At 39.0% G+C, this 25,183-nt stretch overlaps 2 protein-coding genes and 1 non-coding gene across 20 annotated transcripts in view; 2 read left to right on the forward strand and 1 right to left on the reverse strand.

The window, feature by feature from the left end:
• HERC3 (HECT and RLD domain containing E3 ubiquitin protein ligase 3) overlaps positions 1-25,183 on the reverse strand; it is a 114,060-nt gene that overhangs the window by 6,907 nt on the left and 81,970 nt on the right. For all 18 annotated transcript variants that reach the window (XM_025998096.2, XM_072754944.1, XM_072754933.1 and 15 more), the window contains 4 exons: positions 24,952-25,095; positions 23,854-24,020; positions 21,269-21,335; positions 20,701-20,783 (listed from right to left, as the gene is read on the reverse strand). In XM_025998096.2, the coding sequence (XP_025853881.1) occupies positions 20,701-20,783; positions 21,269-21,335; positions 23,854-24,020; positions 24,952-25,095 (461 nt within the window). The remainder of the gene's footprint in view (positions 1-20,700; positions 20,784-21,268; positions 21,336-23,853; positions 24,021-24,951; positions 25,096-25,183) is intronic.
• LOC112919764 (U6 spliceosomal RNA) lies at positions 3,798-3,904 on the forward strand. The gene has a single exon (XR_003234961.1). It is a non-coding gene; the product is annotated as a U6 spliceosomal RNA (small nuclear RNA).
• NAP1L5 (nucleosome assembly protein 1 like 5) lies at positions 12,009-12,909 on the forward strand. Its single transcript, XM_025998100.2, has one exon. The coding sequence runs from the start codon at positions 12,118-12,120 to the stop codon at positions 12,685-12,687; it is 570 nt and encodes a 189-aa protein (XP_025853885.1). The 5' UTR covers positions 12,009-12,117; the 3' UTR covers positions 12,688-12,909.

The following is a 25,183-nucleotide window of genomic DNA, read 5'->3' on the forward strand; positions in this document are numbered from 1 at the left end:
AGATTCCCAAGGATCAGTATCTCTTTCTCTTTCTTTCTTCTAACATACACACACACACGTTGCCTTTGAACTGGGACATCAGTTTTCTCCTGCCCACAGACTGTAACAGAGCATCATCCATTTCTGTCTCAAGTCTACCTGCCTTCGGACTGGAAGAACCACGACTGGCTCTCCTGGGCCTGCAGCTTGCTGACTGCAGATCCTCCGCCTTGTTTCCTTGTATTTATATACATGAACGCACATGTGCATATTTGCACACAAATATGTGCTCCCCACATATTCTGCTTCTCTGGAGAACCCTGACTAAATATATCATGTAAATATCATCTAAATTAGATATGGACAAGACTCAGAGATGGATTAATCCTGAGGTACAATTTTTCCACAGCTGTGAACCTGCAGAGGAGCGTAGGAGGGTGTGTGTGTGTGTGTGTGTGTACATGTATAAGTGTGTGTATATATATATATATATATATATATATATATATATATATATAATCTCCTACTGGTTCTGTTTCTCTGGAGAAGCCCAATACAGATTCTGGTAGGTGGAAGTGGAGTACTATAATAGCAAATACCTATAAATGTAGGATGACTGTAGAACTGGGTAATGGGTAGGGGCTGTCAGAGTTTTGAGGCAGTTGATAGAAAAAGCCTAAACTGCCTTGAAGAGACAGTTGATAGGAACAGCAAAGGAGATCCTGGTGAAGGCTCAGAAAGAAAAGAAGAGAGTGATAAAGAAAACTTTTGTTGTCAGAAAAATAAAGAGACATCATAAACATCATCTGGCTAGAATATGAATGTTAAAATGCTTCTGGTGAAGTCTCAGATGGAAATGGAAAACGTGTTATTGATTGGAAATTACAAAGGCTGTTAAAAAGTGTTAAATTCTGTTATAAAGTGGCAAAGAACTTGGCCAAATTGTGTTCCAGTGTTTTGGGAGAACTTGTAAGTGATAAACTTGCCTATTCAGCTCAGGAGATTTCCAACCAAAGTACTGAACGTGTGGTTTGGTTTCTTGATACTGCTTATTAGTAAAATGAAAGAGGAAAGGGATAAACTGAAGAAGGAATTGCTAAGTGGAAAGGAATTAGAACTTCAAGGCTTGGGAAATTCTTAGCCTATCCAGATAACATCCTCTGGAAACAGGGCAAAAGGTGTGTCTGAAAAATGGTTTGCTGAAGAGATCAAGCATGTGACTCATGAATCCTATCAGTCATCTCAGGAGAAGGTAGGAATAGAAATGTGGTTATCCAGGAAAGATTTGTGAAGAACGCTCTTGTATGATGGCTTGGACCCCCATGAATTGCCTGGGAAGCCAACAAAGTTTTAAAAAAAAATTTAGAGCAGAAATACTACCAGTTTGCACCAAAGAGGCAGAGATGGACAGAAGGAAGGAAGGCTGTTGGACTTCTGGGATTCTCCTGGTAAGAAATGAGCATACAGAACTATCTGGCTGCAAACAGGCGTTATCTTTTAAGAAAAGAGAAGAATGGCCCAAAGGCAAATCAGAGTCCAGGGAGCCTATCACTGCCACCATAGACATAGGTTGAAGAACCCAGGGCCAGTAACTTCTTGGCCCTAGAGGGTGGGGCCCCCACTCCTGTGGGCCAAAGGACACAGCCTGGATCCAAAGAGGATTATTCTCCAAGCCTCAAAATCTAGGGAAATTTTCCCTGCTACATTTAGGATTTACTTGGGACCTATGACCTCTTTCCTCTGAATGTCTCCCTTTTACAATGGGAATGTTCATCCTTTGTCTGTGCTCATGATCATATTTGGAAGCAGGTAACTTGTCTGGCTTCACAGCTGTGGAAGAAGTTTACCTCAGGATTAATCAAACTCTGAGTCTCACCCATACCTGATTTAGATGATATTTATTCAATTTCCTATTCATATCTTAGCCTCATTCAGAGACACTCTCACAGATATACCCAGAATAGTATCTGACCAAATATCTGGGTACCCAATAACCCAGTCAAGTTGACACCTAAAATTAACCATCACAGATGAGACTATAGCACTTAGAGTTGATGCTGGAATGGGTTAAGACTTTGTGGGACATTGGAATAGGGTGAATGAATTTTACAGGTGAAAGGACATGACTTTGGGAGGCTGCAGGATAGAGTGTTAGGAGTTGGACTGTATCCCTCTAAAATTCATGTACTGAAGTCCTAACCCCATTACCTACCTCAAAAGATGACCTTATGTAGATATAGGATCTTTACAGAGGTCATCAAGTTCAAACAGGATCATCAGGGTGAACCCTAATCCAATATATGCCCTATTGGAAGTGGAAATTTGGACACAGAAACATGCACAGAGAGGAAGACAAAGGGAAGAGATAAAAGAAGATGACCATTTGCAAACTAAGGGGAGAAGCCTCAGAAGAAACCAACTCTGTCAATGCTTTGTTCTTGGACTTCTAGCTTCCAGAACTGAGACAATAAATTGTTAAGGCATTTAATGTGGTGAACTTTGTTATAGCAGCCCTCGCAAATTCATTCAGAGACTCTAATTTCTGTATGTCATTTAGTATTCCTCTCAACACACTCTTTCCTTTAACAATGATTATCAACAGTTATAAGTGTTTAGTAGGTGCTCGTCACAGCAATAAATTCTTAGATACACACTAACGCAATGAATATTCAAAACTACCCTTTGAGTGAATTTAATGGCATGAGAATTATGTCCCAATAAAAATAAATACACACAAATTAAAAAAAAAAAACAGCTTTGTAGGTTGTAGAGATAAATTTTCAGTAATTTTTCATTTTCAAAAATTTTCAGATAAATTGTCATTATTCCAATTTCAGAACTAAATCCAAGACAAACAGCTAGTACATGGGCAGGGGCAGAACTTGAAGCCAGATGTTTGAATACAGACCTGTGCTCCCAACCACCTCATCTAAGTGCCCTCCCTTTCCTCTGCCTTGATTCATTTCCTTTTTTTTTTTTTTTAAGATTTTATGTATTTATTCATGAGACACACAGAGAGAGAAAGAGAGAGAGGCAGAGACACAGGCAGAGGGAGAAGCAGGCTCTCTGCAGGGAGCCTGATGTGGGACTCAATCCTGATCCGGGGACTGCAGGATCATGCCCTGGGCCAAAGGCAGGCGCTAAACCACTGATCCACCCAGGGATCCTGATTCTTTTCATTTCCACTGTGACAGCAACATGAGAAATTATCATATGCTGAGATAAAGGTTTCACAACATGATAGCTCATCTACATTATTCACAATTCTGTGTTACTGCAGCCCCAACTGTACACTAGAGTCCATAAAGCCCACAAAAGGAAGCAATACTTAATGAACTGACATTTTAAGACATAAATTTAAAAGAGCAGGTACTATATCCATTGCCAACAATTTTTTAAAAGTCTGAATTCAAACTGTAGTAAGGGTCTTAAAAAAAATGTTTTTGCTAAGCTGATTGTGAAATTAATATAGAAAGGTAAAGTAACTAGACGAGCCAAAACAATTTTGGAAAAGAACAAAGTTAGAGCACTGGTATTACCTAATTTCATGAGTTATTATAAAGTTACAGTTGCCAAGTATAGTGTTGGTAAAAGGACAGACACACAAATCAATGAAACAGAATCAGAAAGCCCAGAAATAAACCCACACAAATAAGGTCAATTAATTCTCAACAACTCTGCAAAGCAATTCAGCAGATAGCATTTTCAATAAATGGTGCTGAATCAACACAACATATGCCTCACACCTATATAAAAGCTAACGATCATGGTCTAAAGGTAAAACTTAAAGTTATAAAACTTCTGGAAGAACACATAGGGTGCTTGCTTCAGCAGCACATATACTAAAACTGGAATGATACAGAGAAGAGTAGCATGGTCCCTGTGCAAGAATTACACACAAATCTGTGAAGTGTTCATATTTTTCTTTCAATAGTTACTCTGAATGTAAATGGCCTAAATGCCCCCAATCAAAAGACACAGGTATCAGACTAGATAAAAAAGCAAGACCCATCCATATGTTATCTACAAGAGACTCATTTTAGACCCAAAGACACCTCCAGATTGAAAGTGAGAGGGTGGGAAATCACTTATCATGCTAATGGACATTAAAAGAAAGCTGGAGTAGCAATCCTTGCATCAGACAAATTAGATTTTAAACCAAAGACTGTAGTAAGAAATGAAGAGGGACACTGTATCAAAATTAGAGGGTCTATCCAACAAGAAGATCTAACAATTCTAAATATTTATGCCCCTATTATGGGAGCAGCCAATTGTATAAACCAATTAATAACAAAATTAAAGAAACACATTGACAATAATACAATAATAGCAGGGAACTTTAACATCCCACTCATAGCAATGGACAGATCATCTAAGCAGAAGATCAACTTGGAAACGATGGCTTTGAATGACACACTGGACCAGATGGACTTCACAGATATATTTAGAGCATTCCATCTTAAAGCAAGAGAACACACATTCTTCTTGAGTACACATGGAACATTCTCCAGAACAGATCATATACTGGATCACAAGTCAGGTCTCAAACAGTACTAACAGATTGGGATCATTCCTTGCATATTTTCAGACCACAATGCTTTGAAACTACAACTCAATCACAAGAGGAAATTTGGAAAGAACTCAAATACGTGGAGGTTAAAAAGCATCCTACTAAGGAATGAATGAATCAACCAGGAACTTAGAGAATTAAAGAAATTCATGGAAATAAGTGAAAATGGAAACACAACTGTCCCAAACCTTTGGGATGAAGCAAAAGAGGTCCTAAGAAGGAAGTATACAGCAATATGAGCCTTTCTCAAAAAAATAAGAAAGGTCTCAAATACACCATCTAACCTTACACCTAAAGAGGTGGAGAAAGAACAACAAATAAAGTCTAAACCCAGCAGGAAAAGAGAATTAAAAAGATTAGAGCAGAAATCAATGAAATAGAAGCCCAAAGAACAGTAGAACAGATAAAAAAAAAACTAGGAGAGAAAAGAGAAAGGACCCAAGAAAATAAAATCATCAATGAAAGAAGAGAGATCACAACCAATACCAAAGAAATACAAACAATGATAAGAGACTATTATGAGCAATTTTACGATAACAAATTAGGCAGTCTGAAAGAAATAGATACATTCTTAGAAACATATAAACTACCAAAACTGAAACAGGAAGAAATAGAAAGCCTGAACACACCCATAACCAGGAAGGAAATTGAAGCAGTCATAAAAAATCTCCCAACAAACAAGCATCCAGGGCCAGACAGATGTCTTCCCAGGGGAATTCTACCAAATATTTAAAGAGAATTAATATCTATTCCTCTGAAGCTGTTTCAAAAGATAGAAATGGAAATAAAATTTCCAAACTCGTTCTACAAGGTAATACCTCAATCCCAAAATCAGACAAAGATCCCACCAGAAAGGAGAATTACAGGCCAATATCCCTGACAAACATGGGTGTAAAAATTCTCACCAAGATACTAGCCAATATGATCCAACAGTACATTAAAAGGATTATTTACCACGACCAAGTAGGACTTATTCCTGGTCTACAAGCGTAGTTCAACATCCACAAATCAATCAATGTGATACACTACATTAATAAAAGAAAAGCCCATACAATCCTCTCAATAGATGCACAAAAAGCATTTGACAACGTATAACATCCATTCTTGATTAAAACTCTGTACACTATAGAGATGGAACATACCTCAATATCATAGAAGCCATATATGAAAAGCCCACAGAGAATATAATTCTCAATAGGGAAAAACTGAGAGCTTTCTGCCTAAGGTCAAGAGCATTACAGGGATGTCCACTCTCACCACTGTTGCTCAACATAGTACTGGAAGTCCTAGCCTCAGCAATCAGACAACAAAAAGATATAAAAGGTATCTGAACAGGCAAAGAAAAAGTCAAACTCTCACTCTTTGCAGATAACATGACACTCCATGTGGAAAACCCAAAGACTCCACTCCAAAATTGCCAGAACTCATACAGGAATTCAGCAAAGTGGCAGGATACAAATTCGATGCATAGAAATCAGTTGCATTTCTATACACTAATAACAAGACAGAAGAAAGAGAAATTAGGGAATTGATCTCATTTACAGTTGCACCAAAAACCATAAGATACCTAGGAATAAACCTAACCGAAATAAAGTATCTATAATCTGAAAACTACAAAACATTAATGAAAGAAATTGAGGAAGACACAAATGGAAAAACATTCCATGTTCATGGACTGAAAGAACAAATATTGCTAAAATGTCTATGCTTCCCAGAGCAATCAATACATTCAATGTAATCCCTATCAAAATACCATCACCATTTTTTGCAGAGCTGGAACAAATAATCCTAAAATTTTTATGGAACCAGAAAAGACCCCAAATAGCCAAAGGAAAGTTGAAAAAGAAAACCAAAGGTGGTAGCACCACAATTCAAGACTTCCAAGTTCCATTATAAAGCTGGAATCATCAAGACAGTATGGTCCTGGCACAAAAACAGACACATAGGTCAATGGAACAGAACCCAGAAATGGGTCAACTAACCTTCAATAAAGTAGGAAAGAATACACATTGGGGAAAAGACAGTCTCTTCAACAAATGGTATTGTGAAAATTGGACAGCCACGTACACAAGAATGAAACTGGACCATTTTCTTATACCATACACAAAGATAAACTCAAAATGGATGAAAGACCTAAATGTGAGACAGGAAACCATCAAAACTGTAGAGGAGAACACAGCCAACAACCTCTGGGACCTGAGCCACAGCAACTTCTTGCTAAACACCTTTCCAAAGGCAAGGGAAACAAAGGCAAAAATGAACTACTGGGACTTCATCAAGATAAAAAGTTTTTGCATAACAAAGGAAACAGTCGCAAAACCAAAAGACAACTTACATAATGGGAGAAGATTTTTGCAAATGTTTTATCAGAAAAAGGGCTAGTATCCAAAAATCTATAAAGAACTTATCAAACTCAGGCAGCCCAGGTGGCTCAGCGGTTTAGCGCTGCCTTCGGCCCAGGGCGTGATCCTGGAGACCTGGGACTGAGTCCCACGTCAGGCTCCCTGCATGGAGCCTGCTTCTCTCTCTGCCTGTGTCTCTGCCTCTCTCTTCGTTCTGTGTGTCTCTCATGAATAAATAAGTTAAATCTTAAAAAAAAAAAAAAAAAAAAGAACTTATCAAACTCAACACCCAAAAAAACAAAAAATACAGTCAAGAAATGGGTACCAACAGACATTTCTCCAAAGACACACAATTGCTCAACAGACTCGTGAAAAAATGCTTCACATCATCAGCACAGAGAAGTACACCTCAAAACCACAATAAGATACCACCTCACACCAGTCAGAACGGCTAAAATGAACAAGTCAAGAAATACCAAATATTGGCGAGGATGTGGAGAAAGGGGAACCCTCTTACACTGCTGGTAGGCTGGACAGGCACTCTGGAAAAAAAAACGGAGGTTCCTCAAAAAGTTAAAAATAGAGCTACCCTATGACCCAGCAATTGCACTAGTAGGTATTTACCCCAAAGGTACAAATGTGATCCAAAGGGGCACCTGCTCCCCACTGTTTATGGCAGCAATGTCCACAATAGCCAAACTATGGAAAGAACCCAAATGTCCATCAACAGAAGATGCAGTATAAATATACAATGGAACATTAGCCATCAAAAAAATGAAAGCTTGCCATTTGCAACAATGTGGGTGGAACTAAATTTCACTATTATGCTAAGTGAAATAAGTCAATGAGAAGATTTCACTTCCATGTGGAATTTAAGATACAAAACAGAGGAACATAGAAGAAGGGAGGGAAAAATAAACAAGACATAATCGGAGAGGGAGACAAACCATAAGAGACTCTTAACCACAGCAAACAAATAGGGTTGCCGGGAGGGGGATGGGGAGATAGGGTAATTGGTAATGACCATTAAGGAGGACTCATGATGTAATGAGCACTGGGTGTTATATACAACTGATGAATAACTGAACTCTACCTCTGAAACTAATAATATATTATATGCTAATTAACTGAAATTAAAATTAAAAAAAAGATTTTATTTATTTATTCATGAGAGACAGAGAGAGAGAGAGAGAGAGAGAGAGAGAAGCAGAGACACAGGCAGAGGTTGAGAAGCCAGCACCATGCAGGGAGCCCGATGTGGGACTTGATCCCGGGTCTCCAGGATCATGGCCTGAGTCAAAGGTGGTGCTAAAACCGCTGAGCCACCCAGGCTGCCCGAAATTAAATTTTTTTAAAAAACAAAACGAACAAATCTTTATGATCTTAGATTTGGCAAAGATCTATCTCTTAGACATGACACCAAAAGCCCAATCCATAAAAGAAAAAAGTTATCAAAAAAAAATTTTTTTTTTAGTTATCAAAATTTTGAATTTGTTTTTTGAAGAAAAAGACAAACTATGGACTGGTAGAAAGTATTTCACAAGGACTTATATCTAGAATCTATAAAGCCTTTTAAAAATAAGAAAGCAAAAAAAACTCAGAAAATGGACAAAAGCTATATACTGACATTTCATCAAAGAAGATACATGAATGACACATACATCAGAACATACTCAGCATCATTAGCCATTAAGGATACCATACACAGCTACCAGATTAGGGGGAAAAAAACCCAACAATACCAAATGCTGTTGAAGATGTGGAGTAACTATAACTTGTACATTGCTGATGTGAAAGTAAAAAGGTATAGTCACTTTGGAAAACCGTGGAACTTTCTTAAAAAGTTAAATGTATATTTATCATATGACCAAACATTCTACTTCTAGGTACATAGCCAAGAGAAATAAAAACTTATGTTCACTACAGCATTTTTTGTAATCACAAAAAATTGGAAACAACCCAAATGGGAATATTACTCAGTAATAAAAAGGAACAAACGACTAATGTACAACATCACGGACGAATCTCAAATGCATTATACTGAGTCAAAAAGGCCAGACTCCAAAGTTCACACACATATATGATTCCGCTTATAGGACATTCTGGAAAAAAAATTTTTTAGAGATGGATCAGTGATCATCAGGGCTGACAGTAAGGGAAGGACTGCGATAGAGTATTTTGGGATGATGTTACTATTCTGCATCTCAATTAGTGTAGTGTTTACATGATTGGATTTGCCAAAGCAAAGGATGAATTTTATTGCACATCGATTAATTATCTTATTATACATGAAATACATCTATTTATGATATATAAATCCTATCTCAATAGAACAGACCTAGCTTAACACGAAATTTTAAGATTTTTTTTAAGACAACATAAAAATCCTGAAAGATGAGCACATCCTATTTGTCTCAAGTAAGTCAAATAGGTCATATGGATTTTATTAAAACTTTTTTAAAATTCTGTCACAATTTCTACACTATAGGAGTTAAAAGGCCCACTTTCTGTCTCTGATTATGCCAATCAAGTAATACATATAGTAACAAAATATTTACTTCACTTTAGTTTTCTGCTTCTAAGTTCCTTATCTTTAAAATGTGAAAAGGTATTCCTAACTTCAAGATAACTGCAACCATCAGGAGATGATAAACAGAATATATGGGTGTAGGAATGCTGACAATACTGACTCAGTCTTTGGCTTTCTATCTTTCTCATGTTTGCTCAGTGACCATTCTTGGGGCTACATGTTTTAGGCCCCTTGGAAATTAATCTACATACCTTAGAATTCACCACCAAGGCCCAGATGGGGGAGGCTTGTTTTGGCCTCCCATAAGGAGGCCCATGAGGATGGCCCATGAATCTGTTAGAGATAACATGGCTCTTTCCCCTTCATTTTTTTAAAGATTTTCTTTCAAAAAAAATAAAAAAAAAAAAAAAATAAAGATTTTCTTTCATTCATTCATTCATTCATTCATTCATTCATTCATTCATGAGAGACAGGGCGGGTGGGGGCAGAGAGATAGAGGGAGAAGCAGGCTCCTTGCAGGGAGCCTGATGTGAGCCTCGATCCCTGGACCAGGATCATGCCTTGAGCCAAAGGCAGACGCTTAACCACTGAACTACCCAGGCGTCCCTTGGTCTTTCCCTTCCTGATGCAAAGGTGGTGTCACAAGATCCAATTAAAGGTGAGCTATCAGGTGCATGCAAGCCCTTTGAGATGTATGCAAACCCTCTGACTCACCATAATGCTCTCCTGTGTGGCTCCTCACTCTCTAGAATCTGGCACTATGGTCTGGATTTTGCAGAGAGCAACTATGCAGCTGCCATGGATCATCCCCCACCCAGTCCCCTCTATTAGTAAGTTACCCTGAACAAAGCTCTATGTAAACTGTTTGGAGTGGCTTGCTTCATCTTCTGGTCTCAAAGTGCCTTCTCAGTTTGGAGAATCATTCTCAGTTTGGGGGATCCCTCCACCTCCTAACAATGGGAGATATATAGAATATGTATAATGTCACCAACTAAATATAGATGTATTATCACACTAAATTCAGTCAGAGCTAAGACTGAAATGTCAGCCTTACCAATAAAACCCAGTCACTACAAATAGTAATAGAAAAGGGGAAAGTAAATTACTGGAGCAGAATTAAGAAAGTAAACAGACAACAAGAATCACCAATACATAAACAAACAAAAACATATATATACATATATATATATAAAATATATATGGGAATATGTTGGGCTTTTTGTAAATGGTTCCTTTCTTTGGGGAAAGGCACAAAAATGTCCTTCTTAAAAGGGAATTATTAATGCAGGTTACCTTGCATATTCATGAATGCAATTATTTTGTTTAAAAAAAAACCATTAAAACACATCAAGTGGTTGCTAGGTGTCAGCATTAAGTGTTTTACATATTAACTAATATTCATAAAAACCGTAAGATAACATCAAATGTACTTTGGGAAGTAATTTCCTAACATTCATATGCTTGATGGAAGAGCTTTAGTAAGTCCCAATTTGGCGAATGAAAAACATTTAAATCAATAATGTCGAATTTGAAAACATTCCTAAGGAATCCCTGGAAGGATCATCTGTCTTCTTCCATACCTAAAATATGTGCAGTCATCTTTAATTCAAGAAGTTACATTTGGCCTAATAAAAGCAAGGTAAAGAAGTAAAACAAAATGACTACTCACCCTGCTATTAGAAAAGGAGATTTCTCTAGTTAGGACCTTTCTAAAAAAATGTTCTCAGATGCAAATCAGCAGCAAGACCACAAAGCGGACTGAACCGTGGAGTGCACCGGGAGACCATGTCTGTGAGCACGCGGGGTGCCCCCCATGAACAGCGGTGCTGAACACACGCTTTACCCGGGGCGAGACACGGCCCTCGCTGGGCCCCGGGCCTTAGAGGGCCTTGCTCTTCTCTGGCGGTTCTCGGAGGGAACTTCCAGAGCACACCCCAGAATACCAAGGGTCCTTGCACTCCCTATCCAAATGGCTGCAAAACCGCTTCCAAGGTGCCTCTTGCTAAGAGACTTGCCGCCAGTACACATGCCACTAAGCTGAGGATGACCAGGAAGGCTGCTGGGTGGGCATATGCCCGCGTAGGCTGCCCTCTCCGACAGGGCCCCCAGGGCCCGAAGGGCGGGTAGAAGAGTCCGCTCTCCCGCGCCTTCGCCTCATGACACCAGACCCACGGCAGCTGCGCGGTCCTGCAAAGGCCGACACAGGCAGACCTCGAGGTGGTATCTAAGGACGCGAGGGGGGCAGAGAAGCAAACTCCAGAGGGCGGACGCCGCCCAAGCGGTTCCTGAAGAGGGGTCTTGGGCACCTGCTGCCATTCCCAGCCCAGCTCTGAGGGGGGCGAGTACCTAAGAAACGGGCCTCGACGTCAGCTGCGGTGCCAGGGAGACGGCCGGGCAGCAGCAGGGCCGGGGCAGCAGCAGGGCCGGGCAGCAGCAGGGCCGGGGCAGCAGCAGGGCCCGGGCAGCGGCGGGGCCCGGGCAGCGGCGGGGCCCGGCTGGCGCAGTCCGCGGGGCAAGCCCGTCAGCCGCCGGCGGAGAGCCAGTCGGGGGCTGGCGGCAGGAGGGCGGGGCCGCGGCCCACGTCACCGCCGCGGCCGACGTCACCGCCGCTTGCCGCAGCCGCAGGACCGCTCTGGTGCAGCCCGGCGCGGGTCTCTGCGGGAGCCACCCTAGACCTCCGCAGCTGCTTCTGTAACATGGCTGACTCGGAAAACCAGGGGCCTGCGGAGCCGAGCCAGGCGGCGGCGGCGGCGGCGGCGGAGGCGGCGGAGGAGGTAATGGCGGAAGGCGGCGCGCAGGGGGGAGACTCGGACAGCGCGGCCGGGGACTCGGACAGCGCGGCCGGGCAGACGGCCGAGGAGCCCCAGACCCCCGCGGACAACGCGCCAAAGCCCAAAAATGACTTTATCGAGAGCCTGCCTAATTCGGTGAAGTGCCGAGTCCTGGCCCTCAAGAAGCTGCAGAAGCGCTGCGATAAGATAGAAGCCAAATTTGATAAGGAATTTCAGGCTCTGGAAAAAAAGTATAACGACATCTATAAGCCCCTACTTGCCAAGATCCAAGAGCTCACCGGTGAGATGGAGGGGTGTGCATGGACCTTAGAGGGGGAGGAGGAGGACGACGACGAGGAAGAGTACGAGGATGAGGAGGAGGGGGAGGAGGAGGAGGAGGAGGAGGAGGAGGCTGCGGCAGAGGCTGCTGTGGAGGCGGCGGCTGCCAAAGATGAGGGTCCCCACTCTGCAGTGCCTGATGACGCCAAGAAATAAGCGGGGCCAGAGATTGAAGAGGAAGAGTGACGACGAAAACAAAACCCCCTATTTTATTTATTTATTTATTTATTTATTTATTTATTTATTTATTTATTTATTTATTTATTTATTTATAATATTGGTGGACTTAAAAATAAGGCTCAGGTTTGGGACCAAAATACAATGTGAATCAATTTTGACATTCCTAAAATTAAGTTAAATTGAAGCAATCAGATCCTGGCCAGCCCGTTTCAAATTTTTCATTTTGAACACAATAAATGTATCAAAAGGTGTTGAAGAAAACAAGTTAAATTTAAAATGATTTTTTTTTCATGATCTCTTCTGCACGGACTGCAATTGAGGCTTAAGGGTGTCAAGTAGATGTGAAGAATGTCACTTTGAAACCTATTCATCCCACCATCATCACACTACACACGGAACACCCAGACCAAGACTGAATGAACATGTTCTCAATGCTTAATTCTTCAGTTTCTTTAGTCCGGACATTCTCCAGTGCAGAAAAAGCAGAAGACTCTCATCTTTAATTAAGTCTTTGCTTTTGTAACCCACACATCAGCTTTACACTTCAGAGAAGAGTGATGGAATTGTGGAAGCCTGTGATGGAGATCATGACAGTACTGTTTAATGAGGTCTGGAAAACTGCCACTTCAAATTCTAAAGAATGTTTTCAATATTTGAATTTAAGACAAGCAACATGGTTCTGAGAAGGAGGGTGTATAACCTGTATAATATTGTCAACATATGTGTTCATTATTTACAGTCTTATGTTTATGTGTTTTCTTGGTAGCGTCTATTTACAAAGGTGAAAAAAAAAAACAAAATGTTTTAAGTATTCAATCCCTTTACCTAGCATTCTAGAAATATTAATTTACTTGAAAAGATGTAGAATGTAGCAAATCCTGTAAAGCATGTGTATTCAGTGTTTTATGTAGTTTGATCCTTGTGAAGTCTTTTTGTCATGTAGCTTTTAGAATGTAGCTGTGAAAATTATCAGAACTCTTCAATGAAGCTAATGTTTGGAAAAAATAAATACTTGAAGAACCAATACAAGTGTGTGTCCCCACCCCCAGCTCAGAAGTAGAAGGGTTTAAGTTTGCTTGTATTAGCTGTGCCTTCATTATTTTGCTATGTAAATGTGACATAATAAATTAAAAAATGGTGCATATTCAAATTTTAATGCTTGAAGACAGACTGGCATACAGTTAAGGATTTTCAGGAAGGACACATTAAATGTAAAGACTCTTAAGCTTCCTTGTGGGTTTTGAATTTTGTGTGATTCAGTGATCTATAAAGAAACATAAGCATAAAGTTGTTTACCACAGTAGTATTAATTAAACAGTATTTTCAAAAAACAAAAGGACTCGGAATACTCTGCCTGCCTGCCTGGAATCAAATCCCAGCTCTGCCTCTTACAAGCAACGAACCTTACACACAAGTCAGTTGATCTGTTTCAGTTTCTCCTTCTATAAAAGGGGATAGTAACAGCCTCTTCCTCACAATTATGGAGAACAAGTCAGCTAATACACAAATTCTGTAGGATAAGGTCTGACACACACTCAGTGCTCAAGAAATTTCAGCTATTATTATTTAATTATTGTTTTATTATTACATGAAAGATAAAGACACTGATTGGAAATTCAATCTTCCTTCCCTCCCCAGGTACAAAAGGGGGAGAAAACAGACATCATTATATTCTTAAGTTTATTGATTCCTCCTCAGAGAAGAATGTGGACTTTAATTTGAAAACAGGAAATTCAATAATCTATCTCATTTTGGTTTCCTCAATATAAAATAAGGTTTTGATTTCCTCCCAGAATAGATAAAAGACTTTTACATGTGATATTATGCATATGCAAAAAAGGCTACTTCAACCTTAACATCTGGGCATCCTGAATGAAGCAAAATAGTCTAAAAATTAACCCTCCCCCTAAAACTTAAAAATTCAGATGGATTTCTTCCATTTCACTTAAGGGTTAAAATTACACAAGTGAAATTATGCCACTTTTCCTTAAGGACAGGAAGGCAGCTCTGACCTGTTGCTACTGGCAATAGTAGAGTTAAGCCTTAACATAATGTTAATCATCCTTAGGACCAGGCCAGCCAAAAGAGAAAATCAAGGTAACATATTATGCAAGAAGTCAATGATTATCTTAATTATATGATTATTTTAATAGAAGCAAAAACTAATAAAATTCAGTATTTCTTATCTCTAGGGATAAGAGACTCCTTTAATATTTTTCTAAATCCATCTAGTAAAAAAAAAAATGAATGAAACAAATAAGGAGTCTAACTACTGGGGAAAATTTTTTTTCTAAGCATATAATTATATATAGAAAACCCAAGAAAAATGACTGAAAATTATTAACATTGACTAAATTCGAGCAGTTGACCAGCTGCCAGATAAATATACAAAACTATTAACTATTTCTAGGTACCAATAATGATCAAAATATATGGAAAGACTCTTTCACAATAGAAATAAAACATCTATAAAAACCTCAAATAAAAAATAGGTGTAACCTATGTGAAAAGTGAAAAAATCAGAAAGAAATGTAAAACAGGCCTTTGGATGGTAAGACTGAATACCACAAAAGTGTCAATTCTTCCCAAATTAACTTTTATCACACTTCAAATCAAAACCCAAACTGAATCTGGAACTTAATGTAATTAATCTAACGTTTACCTATAAGAATAGCTAAGGAAGCTAGCAATATAGGAACAATTCAGATTTTTACCTTAGACTACAAATTCCACCCCTCCCAAATTTTTTTAAATGAAGAGAATACATTATGTATTTATCAATCACTGGACAGGGAAAGGCTGAGATTGGTGATAAAAGACCAAAAGAAACAATCAACAGACACAACACAGAAATTCGTAAGTTTTAGAGATTTAAACACAAGCACTCCACATTTTCAAAAGCAAACAACTAGGGATACAATTTACAATAAATATGAATGGCAAAGGGTTTAACAATCTTAATATAATAAAGAGTTCCCACAAATTTTAAGATCATTTAGTCTCAATACAGGAATACATAAAGGATGCCAGCAGACTAGTTTAAAAAGAGGAAATACTACAACCCTGGTTGGGGCAGAAAGACCCAGGGGCAGGCAGGGGGCTGAGAGGGCAGACCTAAGTTGACCCAGGCTCTGGTGAGTTCTGCAACACATGCATTTCCAGCCGAGTGCTCTAGCCAGCAGTCTTCCTTCCACTTAGGGTAAGACTTTAGCTGTAGGGTTTTCTAGCTACCAGTCACACCATTGTTGGCCACTTTTCCCAGGACACTGGGACACTCACGATGCCCTTCACAATGTCAGGCAGTTTACAACGTTTCCTAACTGGGTTGATATTTACCCTGTTTCCTGCACTGCTTATTTGATAGTTCCTCAGGCAACCATAAAACCTGCATGTTAATATCCAGCAGGATACTCTGCCTTCAAGGTGGATCAAACACTATCACTCAGTGTTAATCCATTATATGCCCAAATTTGTCAGCAATACACCAAATAACTGGCAGGAAGAAAAGGAGCACACATTACACATTCAATTTAGTCTCTCCGAGCATTACGCAGAAGTGTCGCATTCCTGATGCTCACTACCAAAGCATGACACAGCAGTTCTCCCTGCCTGAGAGTTTACACTCAAGGCAGACACAGAGACACATTTGCACGTGCATACACATGTACACAAACACTTTTTATTGAGGAAAAATTCACATAACATAAAATTAGCCATCTAAATGAACAATTCAGTGGCATTTAGTACATTCACAATATTGTCCATTTCTATCTAATTCACAGTCAAATGCATCAAAGCTGTGTAGAATACGAAAAGTAGCCTCGATGTGCAAGAAACGGAAAATTTCACAAATGCAACAGAATTTAATATTTTTTAAGAGAATACTCAGTGTTTATAAGGATTAGGTAAAATGAGTACTCTCATACACTTATAATATGCAAGTTGATATATAATTCATTAGTGAAATCAATTTAGCAAAAACATCTATCAACTGATTCAAAATGATATACACTAATTCAATTTCACCCTTGAGATCTTATTTTTTTTTTTTTGAGATCTTATCATTAAAAAGCAATTTTAAAGGCAAACAAAGCTTTTTACACAAAAGATGCTTCATGGGTCTTACTAAAAGTTAAGGAAGAGGGAGAGAAATAGAATTTAGAAGCCAAATACCCCCAAAGTGAGAGAACAGAACATACACATTCACATGGCAGACTGTGTAGTCATCATGAAGGGTGTCCGTAAATATATGGTAAATATAAGCACTGTCTCGAGCTAAGTTTAAAAATTCCAACATATAATTTTATATATATAGTTTATTTTTAACTATGCCAACTTTGTTTTTTAAAAACTCTGTAGTTGTGCCTGAAAGGAAAATAGCAAACGTTCTAAGTCATTTTTCTTCCTAGGTTGGGGAAGAGGGGTGGAGCACAAGCTCTCACTCACAATGCCTGGCTCTGAATCCTAGATTTCTAGCTGTGTAACCCTGAACAAGTAACATATGCCTCTCTGTGCGTGCCCCAGTTTCTGCATCCGTGAAGTGGGGAGCATTCCATGTGAAGTACTTAGATAAATATAAGCACTCAAGAAATGTTACTGGCATTTTAATTATCTGCTATTCCGAGAACAGCCCAATGAGAAATACAAAGTAGATCTTAAAGTCCTATAGACTATCTTGAGAGATCAACTCAAGTCTGTCAGCAGTCCTAATTTCAGCAGACCTTAAGGAACTCAAGGTGTCTGTCACATATGATTTTTTTCCCCTCAGGTTCTCACTATGGATTCTGGGTGCCCTTTGGAGCACTTGCATTCCTTACTAGGTGGTCTTTTTATTATTTTCCCCATCCCTTCCTTAATATGGCAGAAATGGGAGAAGACCTCTATTGTATTTAATTTGACTATATTAAATTGAGGTCAATTTGGGGGAATCTAAAATGATATGTGGATTTTTCACTAATGGTAATAATACCATGTTACACAATGTGAGAAATACTTCACCATGAGTAGTCACTATGCAGATGTGATTAGCAGCTGTGGGAAGATTTAGCTATGATGTAGCCACTAGCATTCACCCATGAATGTTCTTTTACTTGGATGCTTGTAACTCATTTGATATCTGCAGCTCTTGTCCAAGGACAGAATGCAATTTTAAGATCAAATGAAATATAATAAATTATGGATATAGAATTAGTATCTTTCTAGCATTTTCCTCCAGGGCAGTGGTGACAGCAAATACTTCACTGTTAACAAAACAGCTTCAATGCCAGCAGTACCTGTGTATTCTATTGTCCACAAGTTAAAAATCCAGCAGGCATTATTTTTATAGTTCTTTTATCTAGTTTTCTTAGGTCCATCTAAGAAATTCCCAAAAAGGACCCCAACTCCTAGGGATGAGATTATGACATATACTAGATAAAAGGGAAAAACAGCTGCAATGATTAATCTTTCACAGTTGTATGCATTTCTTACCAGGATCTCAATAGGCTTTGCTGGTAAGATTTCTGCTTTTGCAGAACAAAATAAAAAGAAGAGAAATGCACTCATGCCTTTCCAGTTGTGCTTCACCATGACAGTGATACTAAGCAATGTGGCAATAACTATACTAGGTTCTCAGAAGCCTCTCCAATAGGTAACTGTGTGACAGAAATAAGGTCTGCCTCCTGTCACTAGTGCAAAGGCATGTACCACAGTGCCTAAGACAGAATGGATGAGTTCACTGTGTGCTCACTGAGTGCTAGTGACCCAGAAAAGCCAAAACCTAAATTTCACCAAAGATAGAAGTTCCACGTGTTAATCTCAAACACAGTGTGTTGGCAATCAAAACAGGAGTCCACCACCCTCTGCCTGGCAATTTTTAAAACTACAGCAAGTACAAAGACTTGAAAACTTTTGAAGCTACTTTTTAGAAGTCATGTAAATAGGAGCTTCATAATACAAGTAAGAGAATGACGCGGGCTCCCTTCTTTTTACTCTTGGATTTAAGTATTGCCTTTCTTTTAAGGAAACTCTGTGGCATCCAAACATCCTTACTGAAAATGTGTTGTAGGAGCAGCCCTGAAGTCAATTAGTAGCAAACAACTGCAAAGTAAGAGAAAAGGAACCCACATGTTTTTTAAAGATTTATTTATTTATTGGAGGGAGGGAGAGAGAGAGCGCAGGAGAGAGGGAAAGAGAAACTTGAGGACTCTGCGATGAGCGGAGAGCCCAACAACACAGGGATCATGACTCTGAGATCACAACTTGCCAGAAAACAAGAGTCCAATGCTCAACTGACCGGGCCACCCCACCATACCCCTCCCACATGCCTTTTAAACAAAAGCACACTCTTCCACACTAATTCTGAGTACCATTCTTGGGGTTAAGCACTGTCCATGAGTATGTATGTGTCAGCAGCAGATATAAACAGTGGAGAAAGCATGAAAAAAGAAAGCTTGCCAGGAACCTACTTCTATCATGCAACTCCTCTGCTCACAAATCAACAGTGGCTTCTTATTACCTGTTGAACGAAGTCTAATTTCCAAAGACTTCCACAATCTAATAACCCCAAGGCTAAGCTAGTATGGGTCCCTCTAGCAATGTCCCCCAACCAGTACTCAAACCCCACACACTCACCACTCACTGTTCCCTCCCTAAAATAACAGCCAAGGTTAAGCGATCACTCTTTGGAGCACCTTTCACTTTTTACTGTAGTCTTTGTCTCTACTTTCTGTTACTCAATCTTAGGAGGCTTTCCAACTTAGTTCTATGCCATATCTGTCCTCCCAGTCCAAGTTGACTTTTCTGAACTCTTCAGATTCAATCACCCAATTTAGTCTATTGCACATTTGAAATATGGTTGGCTCATGAGAACAGCTTACTCCCTAAAGAGACCGTGTTATATTTCGGTTTTCCTGCACAGTTTGTCTCTCAACTATGCAGTCAATTCAATTGTTGATACAAAGAAGTATCTATTGAATAAGGACAGACAGTGAGTATGATAGGCAAGGAGAAGCAGAGACAGGAAGAGGGAAAAATTCAGACCCAGAAAGAGAGGGGAAAAAAAAGCAGACAAAAAGTACTCGAAGAGAAATACTTTTATGAAGATACAAAAGAATTAAGTCCCAAGAACTGCCTCAACTACAGACTGCATTCCAATGGCCTACATCTACACTAGATCACTGCACAACCCAGTGTATCAAACACACAGAGCTCTATGATGACTCATCACAGTATAAAGACATTCTGAATGCTCCTTCCACAGGCCATAGGCCTGGCCATTATTAGCTTCTATAAAATGATGCACACATTATCTTGTCTAAAACCTGATGCAAAAGCTCAGACATCCTTTGAATACATATCATATATATAAAAACAACCGCTAAAACTAAAAGAGAAATCTTCTGGTTCGAAAAAAACACTCTATGATCTACCATAAATTTCCCAATTCTAAAAACATCAGACTACAAGGAATATATAAGTCTGTTCTTATTTGAAAAAATAAACATCATTTGTTGTGAACAACATATTAATGCTATGCAGATAAAGATAGGACAGTACGTTTAGCTCCAAGGGATTCTTACTGAGTCTTGGTTGAAACACCTACTTGACACAAGACTAGCCTCTATATTAGGTTCCTGGAATCAAGCTAATTTCATTATCTGAGCCATTTTTGTTGGGTACTTATTTTCCCCAAAGCTGAGGCTTCCTGGATAGTCTGGAAGGTTTACATGATAAAGAAGGTTACTGAATGTTACATTAGACTCCTCTAGCGGTCTTTAAAAATGTGAAAAGATGCAAGAAGTCTCTCCATTTTTCTAGATCTACAATAGTTATCTCCGGAATCTAGGGCTGGTGCTTTCTCTAATATTAAAAATTAATTACAATCTGCAAATTCTTGCTCCATCACCCTTGCCTCCTGAAGAAGGGATTAAGATTTAACTTCTATCTTGGTCTTAAAAGTGCGGAGAAATAAAGTAGCAACATCTGCAAGGGTCCAAAGTCAGGACTAACCTGTTATCCTTGCACACAGTTACTTTGTCTCCCCCAGGTATCAGCTTCTTCTGTTCAATCACTCCATAGCTTTCTCGACAAATCTATATTTCAGGAGGAAAAAAGAGACGTTTCAATTCTGTTTACCACTTATCTTCCTAGAATCCAAATGACTGAGAGAAGCTTTAGGAACAAATGTAGCTTAATCATTACCTATTACACAGAAAATTCTTGAGAAAAGAGAACCTGATTCAGAAAACATCAGCATCTTAAAAGATATCCTGTGTTTTAAGGCATGCAGTTGCCAATAAATGCAACCAAAGAGCAAACAATATGAACTCTAGAAAAGAAATCTATGTATCAAGAGTAAAGAGGATGAATTTTAAGTTCACAGATGAATCATTCATTCATTTACTCAACATATTTACTTAATTCTTTTAACAATCAAGACATTATAACTAAAATAATACCTGTTCAGAAAAGACCCTGAATTTATTCTTTGATCTGGAGAACAACTATGTTCATTTATGACTTGTGAGCCTGAGGAAGGGGAACACCACAATCAGAAGTAAACTGTGGAAATCCTTACCGTGAAATTGAGGCAGAATGTCTCCTCAATATCTTCCCCAGGGTAATCTAAAAGTTCTTGAAGACTCCTAGTCACAGAATAATAGGGAAAGGAAAAGAGGCACGTTAGATACTGTAATAGTGTTTCTACCTTAGTCATGTATCCAGATTGTTTGCAAGGAAAAACTAAAAGAAGATTCTAGAATAAACATAAGTCCAGACTGACAGAAAATTGTGTTACTTATACCCTAAAATATATATATATCTATGAGGCAGGGGCTCCTCCTGGGTGGTTCAGTCAGTTGAGCATCCGACTCTTGGTTTCAGCTCAGGTCATAATCTCATGGTCCTGAGATCAACCCCAGCACTAGGCTCCATACTCAGGGCAGAGTCTGCTTGTTCCTCTCCCTCTGCTCCTCCCCCTGCTCTCTCTCCCTCCACCCTCTCTAGAATAAATACATAAAGTCTTAAAAAAAAAAAAAAAAAAAAAGATGCCAGATCTGTAAGACATTCGTTAATTGTTCTCTTTTCCTACTGACAAGTCTTACTAAATTTATGAAGAAACTCAGAAAGATTTGTATCTGACACACTTGGGTTCTTTTAACTCTGATATTGCTTGGAAATCTAAATATGAGGATATGGTACTATAGTGGCCCTGCAGAATGTCTTCATCCACATGTATTAGACTAATCCTTCCATCATAAGAAAGCCACAAAGTTACCTTATCCACATAGGAATCTTTTTATTTTTTAAAGATTTTATTTATTTATTCATGAGAGACAGGGAGAGAAGCAGAGACACAGGCAGAGAGAGAAGCAGGCTCCATGCAGGGAGCCCGATGTGGGACTGGATCCCAGGACTCCAGGATCACGCCCCAAGCTGAAGGCAGATGCTCAACCACTGAGCCACCCAGGCGTCCCTCCACGTAGGAATCTTAACAGCTTACTTGTCAATGCAAAGGGCTCTGTATGGTAAAGACACTCTATTACCTGCCACACTAATGAACACAAACATATACTCTTAAAACAAGACTTACATTTATGCGACAATGGTCATATCCTAGCTTTTAAGAGAATATGTTCTTGTAATCAAATCTCATCCACACTTCCTTCTTTAGTGAGCTCCACGTCCAATTCCATTAAGAGGTGCCCAGGAAGAAAATTCTTAGTGTGGAATTTAAATCCACTACCAATTAATCACCCAAAATCACTACTTCAAATAAATTCTTCTCAGTCAGGCTGGCTAAGTAAATCACACACTTCAACCACTCTCTAGCCTTCTTAAGGTACCCCAAAATTAACCCTGCCAGAGTTAATAATTAATAACCCTTGGCTATTTTTCGATATTCCTTCTACATATTCTTTTCCTCTCTCTCTGGGTCCCCAACTCTCTCATCCTTTATGATTTCTCAGTATTGGTGTCCTACATGTGGTGTGGCAGTCTCACTGCCAGAGGGGACCTTAGAAACAACCCCTTCTCTATCTCCATCTTAAAATCGGTATTCTTTTTCCATAAAACAGGCTGTTCCTTCCTTTTAAACCCAAAGGATTATACTGTTTACAGAAATCCAAGGATATGGTGTTTTTTATATATCTGATCTTATGCTACCTGAAATCAAGGCAGAAAAACTCAGAATCAAAGGAGTTTTAAGAGCCAGAAAGAGAATAGCATAAAAATATGACTCCACTACTCTGGAAAACAGTCTGGCGGTCCCTCAAAATACTAAACACAGGACTACCATATGGCCCCAGCAATCCCACTCCTAGGTATACACCCAAGAGGAAAGAAAACTTATATCCACATAAAAACCTGTACAAGAATGTCCACGGTAGCATCATCTGTGACAGCCGAAAAGTGGGAACCATCAATTTCCATCAGCTATCAACCAATGAATGGATGAACAAAATGTCATACATATGGATATCCAACGGATTATTATTTGGCAACAAGAAGAAATTCAATACTGACACATGTTACAACATGGATGGAACTTGAAACTATGCTGTGAAGCCAGCCACAAAGGAACACATATTACATGACTCCACTTATATGAAACAATCAGAATAGGCAAGTCTACACAGACAGGAAATAGATTAGCTGTTGTCTAGGGCATGGGGGATGACAACTAAGGAGGACCAGGTTTCTTTATCAGGCAAGACTCTAAAACTGTGGTGACAGCTACACAATTCTGACAATACTAGAAGTCACTGAATCATATACTTCAAGCAGGTGGATTGTATGGTACATAAATTATATCTCAATTAAATTTTTTTAAAATGCTCTCTTTTCAGTCCTTCCTTCCTCTGTATTTCTGGATCATGACAAATCTCTGAGTCTTTATCTTTTGTTCAGAATAAGGAAAGCTGAGATTACCTTGTACCCCTGGGCAACCACGACCTGCCTTTCCCTTTTCCTTTGCCCCCTCTGCCTTCAGAGTGCCACAGGCAATGCCTCAAGCAAGGAGTAGTGCACCTGCATCTCGAGAGCCTAACCATATGGTTTGATAAACTCAAGCTTATGCATGTGGTATTTCCAACCTTTAATCCCTATGTCAGAGGCAGCCAGAACAGTTGCCCACACCGGTCTGCCCATCTTCTAGCTCTGTACCTTCCTTCAGTGGGTGACAGCTCCTTTAGGTCTTCCAAGCCAGGCTTTACATTCAGTAACTTCTTGTAGAGAGCCAACGGGAAATGGAGGTCAACCACAGTGGAGTTGTAGATGGCTAGTCCACAGGTTATGCCAATCAAGTGAAACCAATTGTGCTCTACAAAACACTTTTCAGTACATACACAAACATGTTAAAAAAAAAAGAAATGCAATGCTTGCAGCCCTCAAAACACTCTGCCATTTGCCTCACAATTTTTTCAGTATTAAAAGAATAAAGACCTCATAAATATTTAATTACCTTCTGAAGCAGAGAAACACCCTGACAAAAGTTCAATTATCCCACCAAAAACTGCAACATAGACAAAGTTAAGCAAGTCACAGCTCATCTACTAACACAGAGAATACTGTATAATCTTCTAGAGCAACACTGTCCAATAGGATTTTCTGCAATGGTGGAAACAGTCTTCACTGTGTGTCATACTGCAGCCACTAGCTATACCTACTGAGCACCTAAAATGTGGCTAGCACAACTTTGGAAATAAATCTTAAATATTTCATTTTAATTAACTAAAATTTAAATATAAATAGCTACATGTGGCTAATGGCTACCTTTTTAGAAGAGGGCAGATCTAGGGAGAAAACTCCAATAGAAAAAAAGAACTAAATTATAGTTTGGTTAAAATTAGATGCCATTTTAAAGCTTAGCTCTCCTACTGAATTTTCAAAAATAAAGTGTGTACATGTATCTGTGTAAGTATTTACACTCATACCACCATTATTATTAATGTAAGACATACTTGACTACCACTTCCTACATGTCATAAAACTCATTTCTTCACCATGCTGTGTTCTTTTTATCCTTCAAAGAATAATAAAACCTGGATCCTACCTACTAGAAAAGGAAATAGGGCTGACGGGTGACAAAACACATGAGATCTTGGCAACAAGTGAAAAATGAAGACTAGATACATTATTTAGATTGTTTACATTATCTTTGCTATACTCCCCTTTATAAAGTCAGAAGTCAAGGGATCGGTGTGACCACAAAAAGAAAGTCTAACACAATCCATCTGTTTAATTGCAGTATCGCTAACTTACCGTATCTGAAAACCACAAGAGATTTGAATCCTGATAGTAGGTAAACATTCCATAGATAGGATTCAAAAGTTCTTTTAACAGTAAAAGAAAGAACTCCTTTGTAACACCACCAGCATCCACTGCTTCTTCACCATCAAAGATTACCTTAAAATAATGAAAGTAAAATTAATACTTCAGGAAAATCTTTGATGTTTTATCTTTTTTTAGCAAATTCTTTCCAAAGTCAGGACAA

This window comes from Vulpes vulpes, chromosome 4 (genome assembly GCF_048418805.1).
Source record: "Vulpes vulpes isolate BD-2025 chromosome 4, VulVul3, whole genome shotgun sequence".
Taxonomy (NCBI): Eukaryota; Metazoa; Chordata; class Mammalia; order Carnivora; family Canidae; genus Vulpes; species Vulpes vulpes.